Raw genomic sequence first — 27263 nt, 5'->3', positions numbered from 1 at the left:
ACGGAAACCAGATTTAAATTTTTCGCTAATGTTGTTGAGTTTGAGATGAGTTTGGAGCTGTGAGGAGACTACTTTCTCCAGTATTTTAGAGAGGAATGGTAGGTTTGAGATGGGCCTGTAGTTGGAGAGGGTGTCTGGGTCGAGGGAAGGGTTTTTTAAGAAGAGGGGTGAGGATGGCGGTCTTAAGAGTTAGTGGAATGTGGCCGGTCTGAAAGGAGAGGTTGATGATGTTGGTGATCAGGGGGCTTATTGTACAGATGTTGGTTTTGACTAGGGTGGTGGGAAGAGGGTCCAGGGCACAGGTAGAGGGCTTCATTCCTCTGACAATGTCCTCAATCTCTTGCTGTGTAGTGCTGGTGAAAGATGAGAGGGGGTTAGGGCTCAGAGGCAGTGGGACGATGGTTGGGACAATTTGAGTGACGGGGCCAGAAAGGAGGGAGCGGATGTTGTCTACCTTAGTTCTGAAGAACTCAAGGTAGGTGTTGCATTGATCAGCTGTTGTGTTATGGTGTTTGGAGGATTGTGGTTGCAGAAAGTGGTTGACGGTGGAGAAGAGTGTTTTAGAGTTGCCAGGGTTTTTGTTGATTATGTTGGAGTAAAATTGTGACTGTGCCTCCCTGAGAGATCTTGCGTAGGCCTTTTGGTGTTCCCTAAAGGCCTGTCTGTGGACAGTTAGCCCAGTGGAGTTTCACCGCCGCTCCAGAGCCCGCCCGGCCGTCTTCATTTTCCTCAGCTCGGGTGTGAACCAGGGGGCTGAGTGTGAGAAGGTGACTGTACGGGTTTTAACAGGGGCGTGGAGGTCGAGGACATAAAGTGTCATTCCAGGTCGTTACACTATGATTTACCAAACAAATGTGTGCTTATTCTAGTGTTATTTATTAGGAATCTTATTTATAAATATTAATCATGAAATGCTGCTAGTATATTAAATAAATACTAATAAAAATATATTTTTTACAAACAGGAAGTTGCAGGAATGTACACATGATCCCCTGCTTACATCTCATTGTGCAACATGTGAATGTTTTAATGGGAACTAAATGCAATGTCTGAAAGGGGTACAAATTATTTCCAAAGCAGGACCTCCACCCAGACAAACAATACAAGTACACAGTTCATGAAAAACAATATTTTTTGTTATTGTCATTGTAAGTGGGCCTAAACACTTGTATTAGAAAATCATCTCATGGAAATGACTGCTGTCATTTGATTATAATAATAAGAGAATGTTGTCTATCTGTGTTGGCCCTGCGATGAGGTGGGGACTTGTCCAGGGTGTACCCCGCCTTCCGCCCAAATGCAGCAGAGATAGGCTCCAGCGAACCCGAAAGGGACAAGCGGTAGAAAATGGATGGATGGATGGAGATTGAACTTGATTTTTAGTCAGGTTTGGGACATGTGTGCTGCTGGTGTAGCCACAGTGTGCACGTCTGATGTTGCTCACATGGGCTCCACTGAATGCTCAGGGAGTTTTTGCGTTTGCTCACACACATGAAAAATTAAAGGGAACATTGCCTATTGGTACTTGTTTTTGTGTATTAATTAATTACAAATCAAACCATGGAGGCACGGCAGAGATGTTTATAAAACAATATTTCCTTCCGTTATAATTCCTTCCAACAATCCGTATAGAAATTTCCCAAGTTTTGACGTTTTTCCCAAGTTTTTTGACAAACATTTATTTTAGTCATAATTTAGTCATCTAAAAGTATTTGGTTTTAGTCTAGTTTTAAACCGACTAAATTCCTCAGCATTTTAGTCGACTAAAATTACAGTACATTTTGTAGAGTAAAAATCCTATTTAAAGGATAATGCATCTTTGAAGTAGTCTTGAAACACTTATATTAAGGTTATTGCACAGCATCTCAAAAATAAAATTCACGGCAAGACCTGCACTCCATGAGTACTGTACATTTTAGACTACCGTAAACTTATTATTTTAGCTGAAAATATTTTTTTTTTCAAATGTTGAAAAATATATGATTAGACTAGTTGTATTCTATACATGGCCGTAACTACCATTGAGGACACCAAGGTCATTTCCTCTGTATTTTTTTAAAGTGACACAAAGAAGATGACATGACTGACTGCAAATGTATTTTGTGTAGGACACCGTGTGTGCTGTACTGTACTGTACATCACCATGCATTAGATCATCCTCTCACAATATACGATCTTTGGTCATGAACAGCCAGTTAGAACTCCAGCAACGTGTGTGTGTGTGTGTGTACATGTCAAGTTGTGCTAGTAACAGCGTGCCGAGAACGTCAAATTCGCACTGTGTGTATGTTAGCTTATCAAATCAGCGGGCAATGTTGGCAATGGTGTACAACAAAAGTATTGGTGAAGTAAGGGGTCTTGCTCCTGCTCTACTGTCTTTAATAGTAACAGTAATTCAGTACAGTAAGAGTAATTTTGAAATATTAGCTTCTGCCTACCTACTGTTGTGTAGATGTCTGGATGATGCCTGCAGATGTCGCTACAAGTTGGTTGTATTTTAACAGCAGAAAATCGAACCATAGGGTTTAAAACGTGTCTTGTTGTCATTTTGTGTTATGAGTTTTACCTTGCCCGGATGTGGGTTTCAGATCAGGGGATGTCATTGGCCCCGTTTACACTACACACAAAATTTGATTTTTTTGCCCTCAAGTGACAAAGATCTTATTTTTTGGCCAATGTAAATGCTCCAAAGCGCTTCACATCTCATCTTTTCGCTTCAGATTTGGGCCACATCAGAATATAGACTGAATCTGATTTGAAACTTATCTTTTCCAATGTGACTGCAATGCAATGCGCCCTGAATGTAAAACTGAATGCGACTTTTATGTCAACTTTGGGCGAACAACGTAATTTCTGTGTGCAGCACAATGACTTTCTTTTTTGCAGTTCTCTTCTTCCTCCTACAGTTGTTTTCCATCATCTGACTACTTCCTTTACACAACTGCCACGGCACAAACCAGCTAACATGCCGATCTGTGGCGTCCAGATTTTCTCACGTAGTAGCGACTTCCCTGTTAATTTTCTGAACTTAATGTTCTGTCGAAATCAGCTACTTTATCGAAAAAAGCTTGCAGTGCTATATCGATTTATATCGCTGCCGCATCAAAAAATTATATCTCAGATTCGAAATGCCGATTTAAATACTCAATTAAAAAAATATATATGTAAAATAATCACTTTACTTTGTCAAGTAAAGTGATTACAAGTCAACTTCATTTACAAGAGGTCGCTCATTTCAACAGATTATCTTCCAGTCAACTTCCTTTGTTTATACTTTATTGACGACAAGGCCACATTAGGGCCTGTGCGCATTTATACTGGAGTCTAATAACGATCACATTTTACTTTCAATGTAAACAGTCAGCTACAAAAATATCTGATTTAGATAATTAGATTTGGGCCACTTCGGCCTGCAGTGTAAACGTAGACATTGCGTTTTGTGCGGTCCTTGGAGGCACTTGTGATTAAGCGCTACATAAATAAACTTTGGTTGTTAGAACAGTGGGAAAACCTTACCCGGCAATGGCATAGAGACGTCCTCTGAGGACAGTTGCTCCTACGTAGCATCGAGGAGTGGTCATACTGGTCACAGTGGTCCAATAGTCTGTTCTGATGTTATAGACCTCAACAGAGTCGAGGTGCGAAACACCATCAAAGCCTCCAACCACATAGATGTGGTCATTGAGCAAAGCCACACCGGCCCCTGAAACAACAGGACATTAGAGTTGCTCACAAATTCCGCACCTTTAATTTGCATCTTGGGAACCCACCCGAGCGCTTTGTGGCCATCGGAGTGACACTTGTCCAGTGGCCTGTGTGTGGGTCATACCGCTCTACTGAATTAAGTATATTGAGTCCATCATATCCACCTTTGAGGTAATATTAAAGACAGTTTTCATAATTCAATGAACGTGACTCAAGAGAGACAACAAAGTGTGTCCTACCAAGACAGTATATCAGTCCACTGGCCACTACCAGACCAGCACCTTCTCTAGCTGTCTGCATATCTCCCAGCATGCTCCACTGGTCAATATTAGGGTCATATCGTTCCATGCTTGTGTGGCGTCTGCTGCCATCAAAGCCACCGGCAACATAGATCATGTCTGATGGAGGAAAAAGATAATTAAATCACATTTTTACTCATTTCTGTGTAAGATGGGTTACACAAAAGCTCACCTCCAAGTGTTGTGGCGCCAGCGAGGCCACGACGCACATTCATGGTAGCAACGGTGTACCACACACCATCCTCGTCTGCCGTGTAGTCCAGACACTCCACAGAGCTGAGCCTTGATCGTCCATCATAACCTCCAATCACATAAACCCGATCATGGAGAGACACTGTGGCAACGTAACGCCTTTTCCTTGCAATGTTCTGCAAAAACAATGTGCTCATTAGCGATATTGTAAAAAAACTGCAGCTGACGAGCAGGAATCTGATAAAAACAAAGATTGATATTTTCCTTGTTTTCACATGTTTTTTGCCTTCTGGTAGACTGCAGTGCCGTGCTTTTTTGTAAACTCTTGGATACACCTCAGGGGAGTTTTGCACCAGAAACCAGTTGCTGGCTCTCAGCCACACCGGAGTCTGTATAAAGAAACCATAGGAGATGCGGAGGAATAGACGGGCCTGCGGAGGTAGAGTTGAGCGTCGGGATGGACGAGCTTCAAGGAGCCCTGGATGAATGAGCATGCATTGGACACTTCGGTTACCCAGGATGGATTCTCGCTCATCAGCGCGGATCGGGCTGAGAGCCGAGAGCTAGTGGGCAGTCTGGGACGTAGTCGGCTCTCTTGGTTGTTTTGTTAGTATAGGATAGGGTATAGACATTGTTCATCCTCCAATGGGGAAATCATGTGGTTGCAGTGTAGATGCAAAAAGTACACCAAACCCAGGTAAAACACATGAAAACAAGAGGGGAAGCATCAAAGAACACAGGACATAAACGACTTAAAAAGAGCAAAGCTGATGCAACCAGCTTCCACTTCAGCAGCGCTATTTCTACATACAAAGTAAAACAACAAAAAAACAAAACAAATTGCAATAAATTATACATATTAAACACAAACGAACAAAGCAACCAAGAGAGCGGCCTCTGTCCGAGACTGCCTGCCTATGTACAGTGCAATTGTATGTGCTCAATATGTATCACTTATTGCTCTTTTTTTGTCGTTTCACTTTTGTAGCTCTTAAGTAGCAGCTGGCTGCATCCGTACAGTGATCTTTTAATGTTTCCCTCTTGTTTGCATGTGTTTTACCTTATTTCTTGTGGACTTTTTGATTCTGCACTGTCTAGCCATCCATTTCTACCGCCTGTCCATCTTGAGCTTGCAGGGTGCTGGAACCCGGCCCACTGCACTGCAACCACATAATTTTCCCATTGTGGGACAAATAAAGTCTATTGTATCTTAACACCCTACATTTACGCCGTTTGTTTACTTCAGTAACTTTTTGGATGAATTGTACTTGTCAGAGTACGGGTAGGTTTAATGCAACATACTTCTTACTTTTACTTGGGTATTTTAGTAATTTTAAATCATTTTATTGATTACTGCTTTCAAAAACTCATTAGAGAGACCTCTTCCAGCGTGCACAGGCTACACAGCCATCCTCTTCAGCACACACTAGTTGCGTTACTATTACCCCTACAAATGCGCAGAACCTAAATATTGCAATAAAAAAAACTGGTAATGGAAAAACCCATATTTTTAAAAAACTCAAATATTGCTAAATCATTTTGCAATCTCATGAAGTGGTTTTTGAGACATTTCAATATTAAAGTGTTTCGCAAACGCAAGATGCAACTTGCAAATTTTGGCATTTACAGGTTACCCTAAAAACCGAACCGGTGGGGCGCCAATGCAGGGCAACTAAGGCAGACGGGCTGTCTTGGTCTCGATTCGGATCAGTAGGCTGGGGGCTCGGAGAGACCCACATACCCGAGCAATGTCAAGGGGGCCATAATGACGTTGCCTTCGTCTTTTTTTGACATCACAGGCAACAGCGGTGGCTGCAATATCTTCCTCAAAGTGGCGTCTCACGGGATGAGATTTTACGAGAATTATGGCTCATAACGCAAAACACCTACAAGTCGCACATGTACTTTGTCGAAATTTTAGAAATATTATTTTATTTTGCAAAAACCTGCAAAAAGAACACAGCTATTGACATACACAGTCAGCACTCAAACTGTCGCCCTTTTCAGTCGGAAATCGCAAACCACCCATAACTGCTGAAATACATTTTATAGAGACTAAGCCTAGTTTTACATGCAGAAAACAATGAAATATAATTTATGCAACAAATGGATAAATGAACATTAACAGCACTTTCACCTTCATTAACAACTTGTTGGCTAATACGGCAGGGTGAGGAGCGGAGAGGGATGAGGCGACTTCCTGTACATCCCTTTGAGATCTGCCATGCGCCACCTTTGTACTTCGCAGCAAAGTTGTTTCTTGGATTCAATAGTGTTTCTCACCTTCTTTACCAAGTAATTTCATTCATACCTTTCTTTGTATCCATGGCCGTGCGGCTCCTGACCCCAGCAGATGATGGATTGGAGCAATGCAGAGGCCACCGCGGTGTACAGTATGTGGGTGTTGAAATTGTGTTTTTGTTTTGTTTTGTTGTTTGTCTATGCTTGGTGCAATCATATGTGTACAATATCTATTATTTCTTGCTAAATTTTATTTTTTTCGTTGTGTTTTACTTTGAGCTGTATGTACAAATGGCGTCGCTAAAGTGGCAGGTGGTGCCATCAGGGCTGTACTCCTTTAATGTCTTATATGTCCTTTGATGTTTTATTCTTGTTTTCATGTGCTTTTGTAATATCTTTGTGGACTTTTTGCATCTGCACTGCAACATAATTTTTTCTTCGTGGGACGTGTAAAGTATCCTATCCTATCCTATCCTATAACCGAGACTGTGTACAAAAAACTGGCTTTATTTTGGTTGAATAATACGAAAAGTGGGGTGTACAATTGGAGGCAATTGGAGCGGCCACGAACAATCTGGACGAGTATACGGACACTGTGACCTCATACATACAGTTCAATGAGGCGCGCATCATTCCAACGCGCACCAGGGCTTGTTATAACAACGACAAGCCCTGGTTCACACCCAAGCTCCGACAGCTGCACAAGAAAAAGGAGGCTGCGTGGAGAAGCGGGGACCGGAGTACCTACAGAGAAGCGAAGTACCACTTCAACAGGGAAGTGGAGAAAGCTAAATCTGTGTACTCTAACCGTCTACAGGAACAGTTCCGCTCCAATGATTCTGCGGCCGTTTGGAGAGGGCTAAGGGCCCTTACGAACTATAAGCCCAAAACCCACCAGGCCCTGAATGACCGGACTCTCGCTCAGGGCCTCAACACACATTACTGTCGTCATGAACGGTCTTCAGCTCATCAAAGCTCTGCTCCCCCCACCATCACCCTCCCCACCAACGCCAGCACTTCATTAAAGGAGTTAAAGGAATCAAAGGACATCACAGGATTCCAAGAACATCATAGGACTTTAAAGGCCCTCTCCATCCAAGAGGAGGATGTACGACGGCAGTTCTTGAAGCTGAATACGCGGAAGGCCCCCGGGCCGGATGGTGTCTCCCCCTCCACTCTCAGACACTGTGCGGATCAGCTGGCTCCTGTGTTCACTGACATTTTTAACACCTCTCTGGAGCTATGCCGCGTGCCGTCCTGCTTTAAGACCTCCACCATTGTCCCTGTCCCCAAGAAAGCACGGATCACAGGACTTAAATGACTACAGGCCGGTTGCGCTGACGTTTGTGGTCATGAAGTCCTTTGAGCGCTTGGTCCTGCCCCACCTCAAGGACATCACCGCCCCCCCCCCTGGACCCACTGCAGTTTGCCTACAGAGCCAACAGGTCTGTGGATGATGCAGTGAACCTGGCCCTCCACTTCATCCTGGAGCATCTGGACTCCCCAGGCCCAGGCACCTACGCTAGGATCCTGTTTGTGGACTTCAGCTCTGCCTTCAACACCATCCTCCCTGGACTGCTACGAGACAAGCTCTACCAGCTCAGCGTGCCCGACTCCCTCTGCAGTTGGATCATTGACTTCCTGACAGACCGAAGACAGCATGTGCGGCTGGGGGAGATTGTCTCGGACAGTCGAACCACGAACACTGGTACTCCTCAGGGCTGTGTACTCTCCTCCTGGCTCTTCTCCCTGTATACAAACTGCTGCACCTCCAGTCACCAGTCTGTAAAACTGCTCAAGTTTGCGGATGACACTACCCTCATCGGGCTCATCTCGGATGGCAATGAGTCCGCCTACAGGAGAGAGGTGGACCGGCTGGCGTCCTGGTGCAGCCAGAATAACCTGGAGCTGAACGCCCAGAAAACAGTGGAGATGATCATGGACTTCAGGAAAGTCACAGCCCCACCATCCCCCCTCACCCTGATTGACTCTCCCACCCCCGTCTCCATTGTGGACTCCTTCCGTTTTTTGGGCACCACCATCACCCAAGACCTCAAGTGGGAGCCGACCATCAGCTCCCTCGTCAAGAAGGCCCAGCAGAGGATGTACTTCCTGCGACAGCTGAGGAAACTTAAGGTGCCGACCGAGATGCTGGTGCAGTTTTACTCAGCCATCATCGAGTCCATCCTGACCTCCTCCATCACCGTGTGGTTCCCCGGCGCCACAGTCCAGGATAAACATCGACTGCAGCGCATTGTACGTGCTGCTGAGAAGGTGATTGGCTGCAAGCTCCCATCCCTCCAGAACTTGTTTTCCTCCAGGACCAGGAGGCGTGTGGGTCGGATCACAGCTGACTCTTCTCACACTGGACACAAACTATTCTCCCCTCTCCCCTCAGGCAGGAGACTACGGTCCGTCCAGACCCACACCTCCCGCCACCTGAACAGTTTTTTCCCCTCGGCCATCAGGCACATGAACAATAACTCCTAACAGTAGCTCCTTGAATTCCTTCTAAGTCTATAACAAGATCTGATAGCTCAGTTACAGCTCTTGTTATTACCAAATCTGTGTTATATGTGTTTTATGTTGCACGATTGCACCAAGAAAAATTCCTAGTTTGTGAACCCGTTCTCAAACAATGGCAATAAAACTATTCTGATTCTGTACGAACACTAAGGTTTGACTGTGTAGATAATTGCCATGATAGCTGTTTCAATTATATACTTACTGGAAGAAAGCTCCACTCTTGCGTTTTCGGGTCATATTTCTCAACTATGTCAATTGGTGATTGCTGGCTGCCAAATCCACCAATGACCAGAAGGATTTCTTTGGCACCTGAACAAATAGCAGAAACCATTGGTGGTGTAAACAGCAGTGTGGATGACAAACAGAATGCAACGAAAACTAACACCAAGACAGCTAACCTAATCTAGCTTGTGTGCGCGGGCCTTGCATCTCGCTCCTCAGCTCTGGTCTCAGATGGAATTTCTTTGCTTCATCAACAAGGTCTCGACACGGCAGGCTGCTGCGTACAAGGGGCTAATACATGCCAGAGCGTGCTTGACTATGCCAAATACATCGGCACATATTTCTTAATGAAAAGAACCTGTGGCAGGTCTCACCTCGGCATCAATGACATCTGTAATGTAGCGCGGGGTCAGCAGGGGCATTCGGACGAACACCAGCATGTCTGGCAAATGTGGCTCTCTCTCTTTTCGGTTGTGTTTGACCCAGTTTAGCACAGCTTCAAATACAGGCTCCTCTGAATCCACCTAGAAACAAAACACACAACAAAATAAATGATGTCTCTGAATGTTGGTCTTGACAAATACAAGTCAATAGTAATAAAAACATATTAAACTATAAAAATGTCAATGTAAAACCATTACTCACTTTTACTGCAGTTAAAGCTGACAATAAAACAATTCAAAGTTGATTGAAAATGATTATAAACTCTGTTGCCGCCAAAATAAATTATGTCCATGCTTGAGGACAACGATCATTGTTAGGCAATTGTTTTTATTTCCAGAGACGTGTTTGCTTTGGGGCAATACAGCAAAAATAAACTCTGAACGTTTTGGCTAGTTTTTTTTTCGCAAGGTACATGACGAGCTGAAATGTATTGAGCGAGCTATTCTATAAATCATTGTGTGATCATAACTAGGTTGTTGCAAAGGAGGCATGTGGTTGAGGACAGGAATTTCCTGAGCACTTAAAACTCGCTTTTCTTTGCTGCAATTTCAATGTGACTGCAACCGGTATAATATGCAACAGTGGGAGCTGTGGGCGAACAGGCTGAGACCACGGCAGGTTTATACTTGCTTTTCTTTTTACGTACTCAGGGTTTTGTCTTACAACAGGAGAGCTGTGACAGTTTGGCTCGGACAATTAAAACAAAAGTCTCGACATAAGTAGCCATTCATATTAAGCATTAGAGCAAACATCTTATATTTGACGTTTCCAGCAACTGTGGTTATGACACAAAAAACATAGCCCCCTGTTTTCTCACCTGGATTTCATCACATTTTATGAGCTTTTCCACTTCTGTCTGGCTCAGAAGCATGAACTCCTCGTGCTGAACCACCTCGGAGAAATGCTTTTGGGAAAAGAGCTCGGCAGCTTGCATTAAGTCGAGGCAATTGTGGGTGTCAGCAAAGTCACGTATGCCCAGGCAGTTTGACGGGTCGAGTTGACTCTCCAAAAATTCACAACACGCTCTTTTCACCCCTGAAGAAAAAGATGTGTTACTGGAGATGCAGACATCTTTTAACTGCTGATTTAGCCAGCATAATTTTAACAGTAACCTTTAAGTTGAAGCAAGCACGCTGCTGGTAGCAGTTCTTGTACATTCTCCACAGTAACCAGAACTGTCTCTGTGTACACAAAGTCCAGCAGGATCTCCATAGTTGATGCTGTGAGCCCCTGAATGTCCACAAATGATTTCCCCTTTTCTGAAAGCTAACAAACAATAATATTCGTAAGAGGTGCATTAAGCTAAGTTGCCTTATTTCTCTCCTTGATAGGTCTCTTTCATTGTAAATTGTATAACAGGCTTTATGATGAACGGTTTGATGGTTACCTCACTGGTGAACATGGCACAGAAATAGTCACTGCAGGCAGCTAAGACAATCCGGTGAGCTGGAAAATGGGCATTTTCCACCCTTAAAGTTATATCGCACAGTGTGTTGCTCTTGCGGAGAGAGTTCATGGCATTGAGGATGGACTTGGCGTGGGAGTTGGTCATGATTTCCTTGGGAGCCATGCTGCATTGAGAGTCTTTCAGTGCTCTCAAACCACTCCAAGAATCTAAATGACATGAAATGGTATTCTTACTTGAGAATATATATTAGTACAACACTACATGTGTTTGCATTGTTGCATTCTTTTATATGTAAGTGTGATTTAAAAAAATAGTAATGTGTGGATGGGTGGCACGATTTCTATTATAATACCGCCTTGCAAACAAATACAAATATAGTTGAATGTTTGTAGATAGTATGATCAACGTTCAAGTAAATTTGATTACTGGCTACATTATTTCTATCAAGAAACATATTTGAAAATAGATAGTTTTCTTTGATGTGTCATGGAACATGCAACTTACCGTTAAACGATTTCAATACCTTTTCCACCACAGGGAGGCAATAACTATAGCTACACATCAGCTAGCAGCCAAAGGACAGAAGAAGGCTAACGCCGACGCTAGACAACAGCCACAGAAATACAGCCATAGAAAGTCAGCCGCTGGCCAGAAGAGGACATCACACGAAGCCACACACACAGGGGAGCTTTTAACAAAGTGAACATAATACCTGTCGCTGTGTCAAAGCTGAATCAAAGCGTCAAGCTAAGTTTCTTTGCTAGCAAGCCTTTGCATCAAAGCCCCTTGTCCCAGACAGCCTGGATAAAGCCTTTGAACTCTTCTCAGTCCATGTTGACAGATCACAAAATCCTCGCATCTTCAAGTTTGAGAAAATGTGTCCAAATCTCAATTTACACCAAGAACATTTTAAAGAACTGCAGTTCTGAATGGCTCCACTGACTGGCTGAACGTAAACACACCACTACGTACGTGTACGTGCACGCTACACGAGTGGCGTCAGCACGCAGTGGGGAAGATGTCTTCCGTGCGCGCGCACGCTGCTCGGTCCACACAGCTGCCAGAGAAATGGTAAAGTGACTGATACCGCTCGCTTAAAGTTATCCGTTTCGGCGTGTAAGTTTTTAAAACTCCTCGTTTTATTCCGGAGGACTTTCAGCCATGTTGTATGTGTGAATACTTGTGTATTCTTTGCCACCAAGGACGGCGGCTAGCAACACCGCGTAGGAGGAGCCTGCGGCTTGTTTCCGCTAACAGCAGGCCGATTTCTAATCGAAGTCATCAATGCTGCTCTTCTGACAATTTGTCAACAGCAGTGAGGATCTTGTCCGCGTTTTCAGACACTTTTACGTGTGGGGAAACATCGCGGGCGAAGCGAGGTGAGGTTGTTGACAGTGGGACAAGAAGGCGCGACAGCTGGACTGTCAGCAATGGAAGCCGAGTTTCAGGAAATCGATGATAACGGGATCTGGAGCGCCATTTATCAGGTGGGTAAAGGTTTCTCTAGCCGTCCCGTGTAGCACAAATGATTGTGGTTATCAACTAAGTGTGCTTTTTTACACCTTTGCTTATACGCACTCGCTCAAAGTGTTCCTGTTGTGCACTTTTTTTTAATGTCACTTTCACTTGCATGCTTCAAGCCCATTGTTTCTCTTTGTTGCCTTCCAGAGCTCCATTTAACACTTATAATATTCATGATCATAGTATGATATATGCTGTATACTCTAACCCCCACGACAAAATTGTATAGTCATGTTAGATATAATTCAATGTATTTGAACTAGGGCTGTCCAACGATTGAAATATTTAATCTCAAGTAATCGCAGTTTGTTCAGTTAATCGCAGATAAATATAATGTTTTGGTCACAAGTGTTCTCCAGACAAATCATTTACAAGTTTTTAGTACCATGACTGGACAATTAGTTTGCTTTAAACATGATACTTTTTTAAACTGCTCAAAACGAAAAAGGACATAAACATGCTTTTAATGACAAGAAAAAAAATACCTGTAAGTGTAGGTGTCTTGCTTTTGTATTTTGTAAGATTACAGCGTTTGTATTCCTGCTGTAGGAGCACTTGCATTCAGAGGAGAGGAGCTACACTTCCATGTTTAAATACCAGTTTCACTCAATAATAAAACAAAATGTGGATTGTTGCGATCATGGGTTGATTGTCAAAGAAGTTTGGTAATGTAATCTGTGATATTTCTACCTGAATAAATGCTTCTGATATTCTGTACATTACATGTTGTACAAATTAATTGTATTCATATCTCTGTATGACAATGTTTTGACCTTGTCTATTAATAACATTTTATATTAAGCCTGCTAAACATTCTGTAATTGAAGACTATCATTCAGAACAGAATATAAAAGAGTATACACTTCATTTAAATCTGCCAGAAAACATTTATTTGGGTAGAAAAATCTAAGATTACATTACAAAACATTTTTGACGAAGCATGATCGTAATATGAGACGGTTTTTCACTTTGTTATGTATTAAGACCGGATGTGACGCGTAACCTATTGTTGTGAAGCCGGAAGTGTTTGATTGACATGACAAGAGATTTCTTGACATGTTTTGAAGAAAGTCTCAGATTAAAAAGTGACTCTAGACTTCCTGTGTACCATCTTTTTTTGCTGAGTTTTTATTCCTTCTTACTGAAGCAGTTACAGCAACAATCTACATTTTATGTTGCATAGATTTATTGTATTGTAAAAACGGATGTGAAGCTCCACGAACCCCTCTACAAGCGGCAAATCTCCCCAGCAGTTTTTCGCGTTAACTTTGACAGCCCTAATTTAAACATCTTTCGAGACACCACTGTTGGCTATCATTCACCTTTCATGTTGCATCGACAGGCAGGCATTTGAAACATACATTTTTGCGTCAAAATATCACTTCCGTGTTTTTTTAATGGGATATGAATGGAAATAGGATCAAAACTACATTTGTTGAATGCTGGCCTAAGCCGCAGGTATATGCTGTTCCTCTTGTCTAAACGCCACTCAGAGTCGCAGGACGGGTAGACAATCGGGGGCACCAAAACAAGCTTGCTAGTTAGCGAACCATCGAGCTAGCTTACTTTTTGTTGCCTCTGTTTGCTCTCCAAGCCACAGTGTTGACAGCTGTCTACGTTGCTGCTAACCATATTTGGATGATTACAATCACATGGACAAAGATAAGACCTTCTGGAGTAAAGTTCTGTGGTCAGATGAAACAAAATTGAGCTGTTTGGCCACAATACCCAGCTATATGTTTGGAGGAGAAAAGGTGAGGCCTTTAATCCAAGGAACACCATACCTACCGTCAAGCATGGTGGTGGTAGTATTATGCTCTGGGCCTGTTTTGCTGCCAAGGGACCTGGTGCTTTACAGAGAGTAAATGGGACAATGAAAAAGGAGGATTACCTCCAAATTCTTCAGGACAACCTAAAATCATCAGCCCGAAGGTTGGATCTTGGGCGCAGTTGGGTGTTCCAACGAACAATGACCCCAAACTCACGTCAAAAGTGGTAAAGGAATGGCTAAATCAAGCTAGAATTAAGGTTTTACAATGGCCTTCCCAAAGTCCTGACTTAATTAAACGTGTGGACAATGCTGAAGAAACAAGTCCATGTCAGAAAACCAACAAATTTAGCTGAACTGCACCAATTTTGTCAAGAGGAGTGGTCAAAAATTCAACCAGAAGCTTGCCAGAAGCTTGTTGATGGCTACCAAAAGCGCCTTATTGCAGTGAAACTTGCCAAGGGACATGTAACCAAATATTAACATTGTTGTATGTATACTTTTGACCCCGCAGATTTGCTCAAATTTTCAGTAGACCCATAATAACTTCATAAAAGAACCAAACTTCATGAATGTTTTTTTGTGACCAACAAGTATGTGCTCCAATCACTCTATCACAAAAAAATAAGAGTTGTTGAAATTTTTGGAAACTCAAAACAGCCATGACGTTATGTTATTTACAAGTGTATGTAAACTTTTGGCCACGACTGTAAGTGTCAAAAAGACAACCAAAAGAGGTTAGTAGATGACAATTGAAGGGTAAAATATAGTGTAAAAATGCACCCAATTGCAGGAAATGTAGTCTTGATTTTCAACATAATTTATTTCTGGGTTTGCATGGCAGCACTACGTGCTATCAGAAATGTTCCTCTTTTATTTCTCAATTTTCCTCTTTTTTTCTCAAATGGTGCTCACATCCCTGTATTAGGTCATAACAGTTTAATTTCAAGTTTAAATTCTCTTCCAGGAGATCCGTCAGCAGTCATGCGAACTACCCTGCAAGGTTGCCAAACTACCAGAAAACAAGAGTCGGAACCGCTACCGAGATGTTAGCCCATGTAAGTTTTACTGATAATATGGTTAAAGTGACAGGAACGCTAGAGTGACTGTTTAGCAAGTTAAGGTTCCCTCACATCTCAAGTCTCTTTAAACCAGTTACTAAACCCACCACTTCCTCTTGATGCTCTGTCATCAATGGAAATATGAATTTCCTACAAATGTAAAAAAACAAGGCAGGTACAGTGTCGTCTTGACAGTTTCGTATTGCACCCACAGTACAACGTAGTTTAACCGCAGGGTCCTGCGCTGATATGAAATAAATTAAGTTTTAAATGGGAGGCCAAACTTTGTGTCATTGTGTAAAGTTCTAAATCTGTGCTCTAAATACACTTTATTAACACCTGTACATATATACTTGGACATTCATATTTTTTTAATGTACATTTTCATAACTTTTTTTCCCCAGTTGACCACAGCAGAATATGTCTGCAGCTGAGTGCCAATGACTACATTAACGCCAGCGTAATAACAGTAGAAGAGGCGCATAGGGAATATATCCTAACTCAGGTAAAACATTTTTTGAATTATATCTATGTAATAATTCTGCAGATTAATGATACATTTATTACCAGACCACTATATATTTCCACAGTCACGTGTCTTAGTGTCCACCTTTCTATGGCGGCCACACAAATTTCCCCTGCAGAGGAAAGTAGTGTTTTAAACTGTCTATATCGGCCACTTATTTTGCATTCCGCAATATTTTACTTATTTTAGCAGCCACTATTATCAAAATTTACTGCACTCTTGCTTAATGTTGATTGAGTTTTACCCCTAAATTCCATCAAGTGCATTTGCGTTCGCATCTGCGAGTTTCCTCGGTGCTGCTCAAACACTCACCAGTTGCATGCAGAGCAGCTTCGGCTCCCCCAAACAGCAGGAGTGATGTCACTGACAAGTGAAATAGCGCGCATTCATGCGAGACAATTGGTATGTGTTATGTTTGTTTCTTGTTTCAATAACACAGGAACAGCAGCTTTCAGCAACATAGTAAAACTTTTTTTTGTAACTCAAGTTTGACCACGGTAAAACTTCCGACAGTTAGTATTACCGTTTAAAATTTAAATGATCAAAAAACTGTGATTTATAACTTGGATAAAGTCACAAATTTTGACTGGTATCAGCCCGCTAGCTGAGATGCTAACATGAAAACAAGAGACATTAACGTCGTCTCCCATTAAGAAACAACATATCCCAATTTAAACTTAAATGAACACAAATACTTCAAATATAAATAAACAATAAGTTAACAACCGGTCATGCATGCAACACACATTACTTTAATACTAAGTAGGACTGTCAGAAATATCGAGTTAACCTGTGATTAAACACTGAGCAACTACCGTATTTCCTTGAATAGCCGCAGGGGCGTTAATTAATTTAAAACCTCCTGTCACACCTGCGTTTACCGGAAACCGGCGGGATGGCCGTGCATGCGGTAATTATTTTAAAACCTCTTCTCACTCCGGCGTTTACCAAAAGGAATCCATAAAATTTAGGCGTGCGCTTTGAGTGTGATGTAAGCATACCATCATGAAAAGCACATTTAATTAACAAAAACGTTATTATGGTCTTACCTGTACTTATAAATTGAGTCCATTTGCAGCTCCTTCTGACCAAAAGCATCGATAACTTGTTTATAGAAGTCTTCCTTATTTTCTTTCTTCAGTTTTAAAAGTCTCTGTTTCGATGGAGATATTCCTTTAATTATTACCTCCTGCTTCGATTGAAAGTCCAGTTTAGAAAACTGTTTTATTTTAGATACCTGTATGTGATCCTCCATGTTAGAAGTTCAGGCAGAGGGAAAAAATAAATCTCTTGCTGCGTGTGTTCACTTCTTCTGCAGTACAGGAAGTCGCAAGAAGGATCACTAGCGCGGCAGCGCCCTCTACCACCAGGAGGCGGGAGTGATTTAATGACTTATACAGTATTTCACACACGCAGCTACGGTATATTAATAAAACATAGCTGCTTACTGTTCTCTTTAGCATACTGTACCGGTATTCAATAGCTTGAACCTTAAATCCTACTGAAAAGCTCTTTATCTTTTTTCCTTTGTGCGATTGTAAACTACTGAAATCAGCTTCCTCCATTTTGAAAAGGAGGACAGATGCGTCACTCGTGACGTAACGAATTTGACCCGGTGGAAGTTCTAGCCATATGCTAAATATTTTGCGAAACGAGTTTGACCCGGCGAAAATTATAGACATGCGATAATAAAATTAATATTTTGCGAAACGAATTTGATCCAGCTTCAATAATAAACCGGCGATAAGGCCAAGCATGCGTTAATTATTTTGAGAAACGAGTTTGACCCGGCAGTAATTCTAGACGTGCGAATACTATATTCCCTGCGCCAATTCAAGGAAATACGGTAAGCTATTCAACATTAAACCTACATGCTGTGCTCTCTTAGACAGAGTGATCGTTCTATACTCAAGAGGAACACAAGACAGGTGTTTTTTTTTGTGCATTCAAGAACCGCTGAACAGAGTGGAACGCCACGATGCCCCAAAATAATGAATAACAATAATATATTTTATTTGTTACACACTTTTCATTTATCGTATTTTCCGGAGTATAAGTCGCTCCGGAGTATAAGTCGCACCGGCCGAAAATGCATAATAAAGAAGGAAAAAAACATATATAAGTCACAGTGGAGAATAGGTCGCATTTTTTGGGGAAATTTATTTGATAAAACCCAACACCAAGAATAGACATTTGAAAGGCAATTTAAAATAAATAAAGAATAGTGAACAACAGGCTGAATAAGTGTACGTTATATGACTCATAAATAACCAACTGAGAACGTGCCTGGTATGTTAACGTAACATATTATGGTAAGAGTCATTCAAATAACTATAACATATAGAACATGCTATACGTTTACCAAACAATCTGTCACTCCTAATAGCTAAATCCAATGAAATCTTGTACGTCTAGTCTCTTACGTGAATGAGCTAAATAATATTATTTGATATTTTACGGTAATGTGTTAATAATTTCACACACAAGTCACTCCTGAGTATAAGTCGTACCCCGGCCAAACTATGAAAAAAACTTATAGTCCGAAAAATACGGTAAATCAATCTTAAAGTGCTACCGTGCAAATCAATGTTTAAAACAATAAAAGCTTAGCCATTAAAAAAGATAAATACTAAGACTAAAACATACCAGTAAAGCAAAATTAACACAAACCATGCAAAGTAGTGGATTTTCTTACAGTGTGTCTATTTATTATAGTTATTAAAAAAAATTAAAAATTGTTCAAAAGATTTTTTTGTGTTTAAGTCCTTTTTGAGCAAATTCAACAATACCACAAAAATTACGATAACCGTGATCATTACTGGTCTCGATAACCGTGAGATGAGATTTTCGTATTGTTACATCCCTAAACTCAGCACAATACTCAAACTCGCTTGAATCTCTGCGAAGTACTACTACAGTCTCTACTTCCAGTTTTGAACCTGCTACATTATAAATGGTTTAGTGCTTTCCTACATTATGTCCAAACTGCATATACTGCAAACTGTATATAGCGGCCCTTAAGTGGTTGCAAAAGACAGGTTTGACTGTAAATATGTTTGAAAAAGTATTCAGGTTCCTAGATTTTTAGTCTCTATCAATTATTGTTGTCACTAAATTTAAAAAGGAGCTACAATGTTTTGAAGGGGGTCCAAGGCTCTAAGTCAGGGGTGTCAAACTCAAATACAGAGTGGGCCAAAATTTAAAACTGAACAAAGCCGCGGGCCAAGGTTGAACAAATTACTGTAATTTCCGGACTATAAGCCGCTACTTTTTCCCCTTGTTCTGGTCCCTGCGGCTTATACAAGGGTGCGGCTTATTTACGGCCTGTTCTTCTCCGACACCGACGAAGAGGATTTCTGTGGTTTTAGTACGCAGGAGGAAGACGATGACACAATGATTAAAGACTGACTTTTCATATACCGGTAGGCTGGTTATTTTGATAACGTACATGCGAGCACTTTGTATTACTTTGCACCATTGTATTATTTGTACTCTGCACGAATGCTGTTCGCCATGTCAAAGATGTGAAAGTTTGATTGAATGATTGAAAGATTTATAGTTAATAAATGGGACGCTTTGCGTTCCCAAACAGTCATCTCTGTCCCGACAATCCCCTCCGTGGTAGCAGGAACCCCTATATACTACGGTAATTACACATCAAAACCCTGCGGCTTATAGTCGGGTGCGGCTTATATATGGAGCAATCTGTATTTTCCCCTAAATTTAGCTGGTGCGGCTTATAGTCAGGTGCGGCTTATAGTCCGGAAATTACGGTAACCTTTCAATAGGGACCCAAACAGGTTTTGCATTGAATATTGAACAAGCAAGGCTTATATAACTTTATAGTGACATGCAAAATCGAGTTTCAAATAATAATAATAATTAAAAAATATCAATGGCATATCAAATAATTAAATAAAAATTGAATGCCTCTTTTCTATTTGCAGCCTTCTGAGGTAAATAACAACATTAACTTTTTCCACAGGCTAATACATTTGAAAATAAAATAACAATGAAGAAACCAACCATTCAGGACTTTAAACTGCTCAGTTTGCAACACACTGATCTAATCTGATGTGCCCAAGCCAGATACCTGGCATCTTTTCTTGGATGCTAGTTCATTAATGTCGGGGCTCAGGCTTTGAGCTGAGGCAACCTTCATTATCGAACAAAGGTGTTCATCAGTCATTATATCTCGTAGTCCACCCAGGCCACAGTCACTGCCTTTAACGTCCACTATGACCTGTCGTTACGTCCGCTTTTCATCCGTTCTAACAACGTGCCGGCCCAGTCACAAGATATGTGCGGCTTCTGTACGCACACACACGTGAATGCAACGCATACTTGATCAACAGCGATACAGGTTACAGTGAGGGTGACCGTATAAACAACTTTAACACGGTTAGAAATATGCGCCACACTGTGAATCCACACCAAACAAGAATGACAAACCCTTTTCGGGAGAACATCCGCACCGTAGCACAACATAAACACAACAGAACAAATACCCTCCGTGCGTCGGTTGGGGGGGGCGGGGTTTGGTGGTAGCGGGGGTGTATATTGCAGCCCGGAAGAGTTAGGGCTGCAAGGTGTTTCGGGTATTTGTTCTGTTGTGTTTATGTTGTGTTACGGTGCGGATGTTCTCCCGAAATGTGTTTGTCATTCTTGTTTGGTGTGGGTTCACAGTGTGGTGTATATTTTTAACAGTGTTAAAGTTGTTTATACGGCCACCCTCAGTGTAACCTGTATCACTGTTGATCAAGTATGCGTTGCATTCACTTGTGTGTGCGTGCAGAAGCCGCACATATTTTGTGACTGGGCCGGCACTTGTTGGATTGGGTGAAAAGCGGACGTGACGATTTTCGGGAGGGTTGGCAAGTATGAGAATTAGTGGTGAATGCGGTGTTACCGCGGCACCGCTGCTGTATATAATCGGCGGGCCAGCTCTACTGTTAATTTGATATAGCCTCAAGGGCCAAGTGAGTTTGACACCCATGCTCTAAGTGATCTTGGACGATGCTGGGCATTGTACCTCATTAGCAGCTTGCTCTTTAAATCTTCTTATGCTTATATGTAGTTCTCTAAATTTGTTCTTGCAGAACACTATGTTGGCCTCTATTACGATGAATCATTGAGCATATTGGACAATTTTGAGAACAGTGTGTACAGTATTTTGTACTACAGTATAATGTCATTTTTTTTAGTGTAATCACTTGTTGCTCTGTTTTAGGGACCCCTACCAAATACGTGTGGGCATTTCTGGGAGATGGTGTGGGAGCAGCGGAGTCGCGGTGTGGTGATGCTGAACAGAGTAATCGAGAAAGGATCAGTAAGCAGCAGTTTTGTCGCTCAATGTTCCTTATTGCTGATTTCTGCCCAAATGTATTTTGAAAAATTATTTGTTGTAGGTTAAATGCGCACAATATTGGCCTCACCGAGAAGAGGGAGATGCTGTCTTTGAAGATACCAATTTCAAACTTACTTTTGTATCTGAAGACATCAAATCTTATTACACAGTTCGTCATCTCGAGCTGGAAAATATGTCTGTAAGTTCTGCAGGAGCAGATGTTATTGAAAATTGGAGGGTTTTGGTAACTCTTTGTGAATGTATCTCTCCCACTGCAGACAATGGAGACACGAGAAATTTTACATTTCCACTACACCACCTGGCCCGACTTTGGAGTGCCAGAGTCTCCTGCGTCCTTCCTTAATTTCTTGTTTAAAGTGCAAGAGTCAGGTTGTATGAATTTGGACCAGGGGCCAGTAGTGGTGCACTGCAGTGCTGGCATTGGACGTTCTGGAACTTTCTGCCTCGTAGACACATGCCTTTTATTGGTTTGTACTGAGACTTTAGCATTTTAGTTGACATTATACATGAAAAAAATACCACTTTGTGTTTACAGTGATAGCGTAACAATGAGGCAAATCACCTTTTTAAGGTTTAGTCTTTACTCTTGACAAAATAAAATACTCTTGTCTGTTCAAAATTATACTTACCGTTTAATAAAAGTACGTTTTGCCTTTCCAATTGGCATCGGCAGAACCACCTGGCAGACCGGCTAACCGCATGCTCCACAGTGCTATCTTCAGGAATGATGTGTGACATTTTAATATTGTCGACCTGAAGTAATGCAGCTGCTTAAAAACTATATTTACACCTTAATAAGGGGTGTAGTCACATTAAATCACACCCTTCTCTTTCACCTGACACACACAAAGCGCCTTAAAGATTGGTTTGCTTGGAGTTGTATGTAGATTGAACAATAGTAACAATATATTCACTTACCTAATAACTGCATGCTGTCTCATTTTGTGTTGCATACCAGCCTGTATAGTCACAACAAACACAACCACTAATGTCACTATTCTATTCAACACAATGTTATTTACTTGTAATGTAGATGTCCATTCGCAAGGACCCGTCCTCGGTCCGTATTCGCGATGTTCTACTGGAGATGCGACGCCATCGTATGGGCTTAATCCAGACTGCAGATCAACTTCGCTTCTCCTACCTTGCTGTCATCGAAGGTGCCAAATACATCAAGGGGAACATGTCTTTGCAGGCAAGTATTTTCTAGCCATTGTGCCACTTTAAAGGGGACCTTTTGATGAATTTTCAGAATTATACATTTTGGTACAATGTTATACTCGTGCTAAGTTTGATGCATTTTGGTATGAGCTTGCACACAGTTTTGAATGGCTCTGTTCACGAGTTTTCAGTTTAGCTACGTTGTGAGGTCACCTTGAGGTGGACATACTTCTTTAGAAATGAATTAAAGCGTTAGGACCTCCTCTTCTGCTTTAGGCTATGAGAAAACACAATAAAAGGTAAGATAAGGTATTATTTTCATCTGATCTTGGCATGTGTATAATAGCACTGACGTGCAACATGCAGTGACATGAATGCTGATAAAAGCAGCTGTTTTTTATGCAGGTCTGACTTGATCAGTGTGTGTGCTGGTGTACTTAATGTTGTGACCAGGTGAATCTATATAGTGTTTACAATTTTGACCATGTCTGGAAAAAAAAATAGTGGTGACAACTTCAAGACATAGTATATTTAAGCAGTATACATTTTCAAAAGATACATGGTTGATACTTTTGGAGAGGGTGGGGCATGGTTTCTTTTACAATCTGGGAACGCCTCCAGTATCGACCATTTTGCAGACAGACTCAACAGACAGGTTATTAAAGTGATTGTGAAGCAAAATTCACACCAAAGCATATCCAATACAAATTAAATGGACCGGTGGTTCTCAAACCTTTTTTTACCAAGTACCACTTCAGAAAACACTTGGCTCCTAAAGTACCACCATAATTACCAACATTAAAAATACAGTAGCGTATTAGGCCTAAGTAATAATTAAATCAAGGCAGAGGTCTTATTTAATAAGTATATTAAACATTTTTTGCCACTATAACATTACGCACAGTTTGAACAGTAACACTGTTTGAATATAGAAAAATAAAACATTTTACTTTATTTTCCCGGATACCACTAGATGAAGCTCACGTATCACTAATGGTACAATTACCAATGTTTGATGTAGATAAAAGTCATAGGTCTCCTTAAAATGTCAAGTGCCAGTGTTTTTTAAATTGCTGAATTCATGATGTACTCATGATATGTTTTTAATGTATTGCCTCTCTTATTAGGAATCATGGAGGGAGTTTGCAAACGAGGAGGATGATCCCCCTGACTTCACCCCTCCGCCTCCCCTCCTCCCTCCAAGAGACCCTCAAAATGGCAAAATTGAATCATTTCTTCCTGAGAAGGATCAGATTATCCAACTGAGTGAAATCCACAGCCTGGGGTAAATAAACATAAATCAACATGTTAATATTTTGTACATCAGGTTCTTGGAAAAGTCTGAAACACCTCACAGTCAAACGCAATCAATTCTGTAAACAGGAAGTGGTTACGATCACGAGTTGTAACATGACTCATAAGAAACTTTTTTTGATTTTTTTTAGGTTATTCTGACGCATTGTTGCTCCCGTCACTCTTCAGATTTGATCACAATGCTGTTTGAAAGTTCAATGCAGAACGTTGTCTTTTCTGCCTTAACACAGCATTCCATGTATGTATTCCTTTGCTCTCCTCATACAGGTCATCTCCAGACTCAGAGCTGCGGAAAAGAACCATTCCTCCTGCTGGTGAAGGTCAGTTTGATGCTCACATGAAAGTCCAAGATCCAACCTCCAAATCCGAAAGCGATGCTCAGCTGCAGCAAGAGTATCATGACGTGGCGGAGGCAGTCGAGCAGATAGTGGAAACCTCTCCAGCCCCTGAGAATTGGTCACCGCTACTTGCCAATGTGTGCCTGTGCACAGCGCTGGCACTGAGCGCTTACGTCTGTTATCGAGCCATTTACCACTGATGTCTGTGACTTCCCCTGCCATCACCACTGTTGGTGCAAAGCAGCATAGCCTGGTCAAACAAGCTTCTCAGACTGCCAGTGAGTGGATTGCTGGAACTTCTCAAAATATACCCCAGATTCATGGAAAGAGCCGACAGCCAATTCTTATCACCCACTTTTCCTAACTCTAACCCTTTTCAAGGTGTCACGTCCCAGATACGTATGTCAACTTAAACACAATACGAGGCGTTCCACAAAGGGCTTTAGATAAGAGTGCATTGAGAAGCAAAATCCAAAAAACGCTACAACTATGGGACCATAAACACTATTTTTACTGCCCACTCAGTTTATGAGTGAGATTGAAAGCTTCTCAGGCATTAATGTGTGATTATTGGATGCAGCGCTTAACATTAAGTAAGAGGTTGCAAGAGCCTGTTTGTTATAATTGTTAACCAAGAACGCACTCTGTGTACCGCTGAAAAGTAAGCTGACAAGACACAGTCTGCAGCAGATCATACATAACTTTTTCTATTACTGCATAAAATAAAAGTAATGATCTTTACATGGCTGAGCAGAAACTGTTTAGCTGTTTGTTAGCGTTGTTAACCAAGAACGCACTAATGTGTGTACCGCTGAAAAGTTAGCTGACAAGACAACAAAGTCCGCAGCAGATCATACATAACTTTTTATTATTAGATAAAATAAAAGTAATGATCTTTACTAGGCTGAACAGAAACTGTTTAGCTTATCTCCATGGCTGGTTTTGTTCTTGCCAATAAATGACACACAATTAAACTTCTTATAACTAACATTGCAGCAGTAATCGCAGCCACTGATCACACATTTTGCAGAGAAGACAAAGTTTCGAATCCCACAAGTTAAACATGTGCCGCTATGAAAATAAGCAGCTTCAACGTACAGTCAAGGCCCAACATTTTAGGAGTCACAAAAATGATGGACATCGGCTACATTACAGCCTCATTTTTCATGTTTGTGATCCCCATAAGTGAATGTTTGTTATATTCAGTATATAACAGACATTTTTCCTAAAACAAAATACAAAGGTAGCAGAGTTATTAAAACACCAAAAAAGTCACGGCAATGACCATACGTTGAAGTTCAGTAACAACGTGAAATTAAACTAGAATGTCTGGGTTTTCCAACAGATGGCTCCTGTGATAACTAGGGATGTTCCGATCATCCATGAGTGAGATCGGCCAATACCAACGTATTAACTTTAAATGTTTTTATTTATTCATGGTGAGTGCTATTGACAGTTTAACAATATCAATATGTTCAGCCTCATCCTCCAGTGATTAACTTAAGATAAAAAAAACAGTTTATTTATCGTAATAAAGGTGATTATTATTATTAGCTTAGAGGAGTACCGCCACACTGTGTTGGAGTCACACAATTAGTTGCGAGCCGCTTGTCAGCCGGGGGACTAAAAATGAATAGTGTCGCCAAAAGGGATCGGTGTTTGTGATCAGCAATAAAATGCATTCATTGGCAATGGCAATCACATACTTTTTCATGAAAATCATCTGATATTGATTGGTGGTCGATCGGCACATCCCAAGTAGTAACAGTAGAATCCACGTGTTACTGGGTAAGAGGACCAGGTAGATTTGTATGTTATTAGGATATATTTCCGCAGCGATGACACAATGATCAGTTCAACGGGAGAATTGACAGCATTCACAGATGGCCGCCCTGTAGTATTAATCTAATAGAACACCATGTCAATGTTCTGTTCTGAAGCCACAAACCTCTTTCCCTAATGTAATCTAAGCCACCAGAAGTCTCCCTACCTGTACCACACCATAGTCTCAGTCATGTGATCAACCGACGCTGCCTAAGGGCCTCCTAATGATACATACAATATAGTAGGACGTATCTCCTATTTTACCTCCAGTTTTCTTTACTTCCCCAACCAAATTGGTATAATCAAGTGTCAGATTGTCTGAACATATGCCAGATGGAAAGAGACTCCACATGTATCATTTTTTGTGCGCCAACAGTAACGTTAAATATGCAAAAGTGTGAGGGAAGCGCCCCTGCGCTCATTAGATAAGAGATTAATACTGAGGTGGCCACTGACTTATCAGTCGTCATTAGTGGCCCACGGCAGGCTACACGTTGGCCTCACACAACACGTGTGTGTCAGTGTTACGTTTGTGTTGGTATTGGACCCACTAATGATTGAGTGAAATCATCTTATCAAGAAATATTATCAAAGGAAAACATATTAGATGCAAACCAGGCTTCCTCCTGGTTCTTAATTCCCTCAGCGTATTCTCTCCCCTGTATCTCAACAGTGCAAATATTTCCATTGGAGGACAAACTGGTCAATGGGGAGATTTCTATTTTCCCTGGCCTTGTCTAAATGTCAAATTTTGTGACTTACTAAAAGTTTTATGGGTGTAAGTCTTGGCTGTCACATGGAAGCTCCAAGGCATCCATCCAGCTGAGTGATACTGGATGCAAACACACATCAAAGTAGCTGAGAGACTATTCACTAGCAATACAAACACGTCAAATTGTTTCGCCTTTTAAACATGGAACCAGGGATTATGAACAAAGTCAAACACCAGCACATGTCGGGATGAAAACAATACACTGTAGTGGTAAAATGGCATCGCCCTAAGATGGACATGTTGTTTGGAATTATTGAAGTTGTCTTTTAGCATGCTGCATTTGTTCGACAAGATTCGTTCTGCTGCTAATGAGTTGGACAGCTGTATACTTTTTTTGTTAAGAATGTATAATTGTCCTATTGAAGGATGCACTCTTACTAGATATATCTATGTACAGTATATCTTAAATCAGGTTTTTAGTGTGCTGAATCTTTTGTTGTGGTTCTGCTTGATTAATGGATTCCATTCAATCTCACAATCGCAAGTCCTCCCGTTTTCTATGCTGAGCTTACAAATGTGTATTTTTTTATTTGTGTTTGTTTGCCTTTTCAAATAAAGAAATTTGCTGCAGAA

At 41.3% G+C, this 27263-nt stretch overlaps 2 protein-coding genes across 6 annotated transcripts in view; one reads left to right on the top strand and one right to left on the bottom strand.

Moving 5' to 3' along the window:
* The window catches only part of klhl12 (kelch-like family member 12), a 17311-nt gene extending 5063 nt beyond the window's left edge, over positions 1-12248 (bottom strand). Inside the window, exons 1-12 of one of the 4 annotated variants that reach the window (XM_062053390.1) lie at positions 11542-11738; positions 11017-11243; positions 10742-10895; positions 10447-10664; positions 9560-9709; positions 9362-9476; positions 9166-9272; positions 4177-4372; positions 3945-4103; positions 3771-3869; positions 3517-3703; positions 2-353 (exon numbers count right to left, since the gene is read on the bottom strand). In XM_062053390.1, coding sequence (XP_061909374.1) covers positions 86-353; positions 3517-3703; positions 3771-3869; positions 3945-4103; positions 4177-4372; positions 9166-9272; positions 9362-9476; positions 9560-9709; positions 10447-10664; positions 10742-10895; positions 11017-11243; positions 11542-11599 — 1938 coding nt within the window. In that variant the 5' untranslated portion in view covers positions 11600-11738 and the 3' untranslated portion in view covers positions 2-85. The other 3 variants (XM_062053389.1, XM_062053388.1, XM_062053391.1) reach the window with 3 other exon arrangements.
* Positions 11697-27263, top strand: ptpn1 (protein tyrosine phosphatase non-receptor type 1). 2 transcript variants are annotated; one of them, XM_062053392.1, is made up of 9 exons: positions 11706-12524; positions 15294-15384; positions 15792-15892; positions 21144-21242; positions 21322-21459; positions 21539-21748; positions 22315-22476; positions 23570-23727; positions 24024-27263. In XM_062053392.1, exons 1-9 carry the CDS (start codon positions 12468-12470, stop codon positions 24292-24294), a joined length of 1287 nt encoding a protein of 428 aa, XP_061909376.1. In that variant the 5' UTR covers positions 11706-12467; the 3' UTR covers positions 24295-27263. The 2 variants fall into 2 exon arrangements, with proteins under 2 accessions (XP_061909378.1, XP_061909376.1); XM_062053394.1 differs by lacking the exon at positions 15792-15892 and having other exon boundaries at positions 11697-12524.

The sequence above is a fragment of the Entelurus aequoreus genome, linkage group LG07, assembly GCF_033978785.1.
Source record: "Entelurus aequoreus isolate RoL-2023_Sb linkage group LG07, RoL_Eaeq_v1.1, whole genome shotgun sequence".
NCBI lineage: Eukaryota > Metazoa > Chordata > Actinopteri > Syngnathiformes > Syngnathidae > Entelurus > Entelurus aequoreus.
This window is presented reverse-complemented; position numbering and strand designations above follow the sequence as displayed.

Coding starts and splice junctions, on each gene's coding strand:
- ptpn1 (XM_062053392.1), top strand. CDS start 12,468: ATGGAAGCCGAGTTTCAGGAAATCGATGATAACGGGATCTGGAGCGCC. Junction 15,893..21,143: donor GGGAATATATCCTAACTCAG/GTAAAACATTTT, acceptor GCTCTGTTTTAG/GGACCCCTACCAAATACGTG. Junction 21,749..22,314: donor TAGACACATGCCTTTTATTG/GTTTGTACTGAG, acceptor CTTGTAATGTAG/ATGTCCATTCGCAAGGACCC.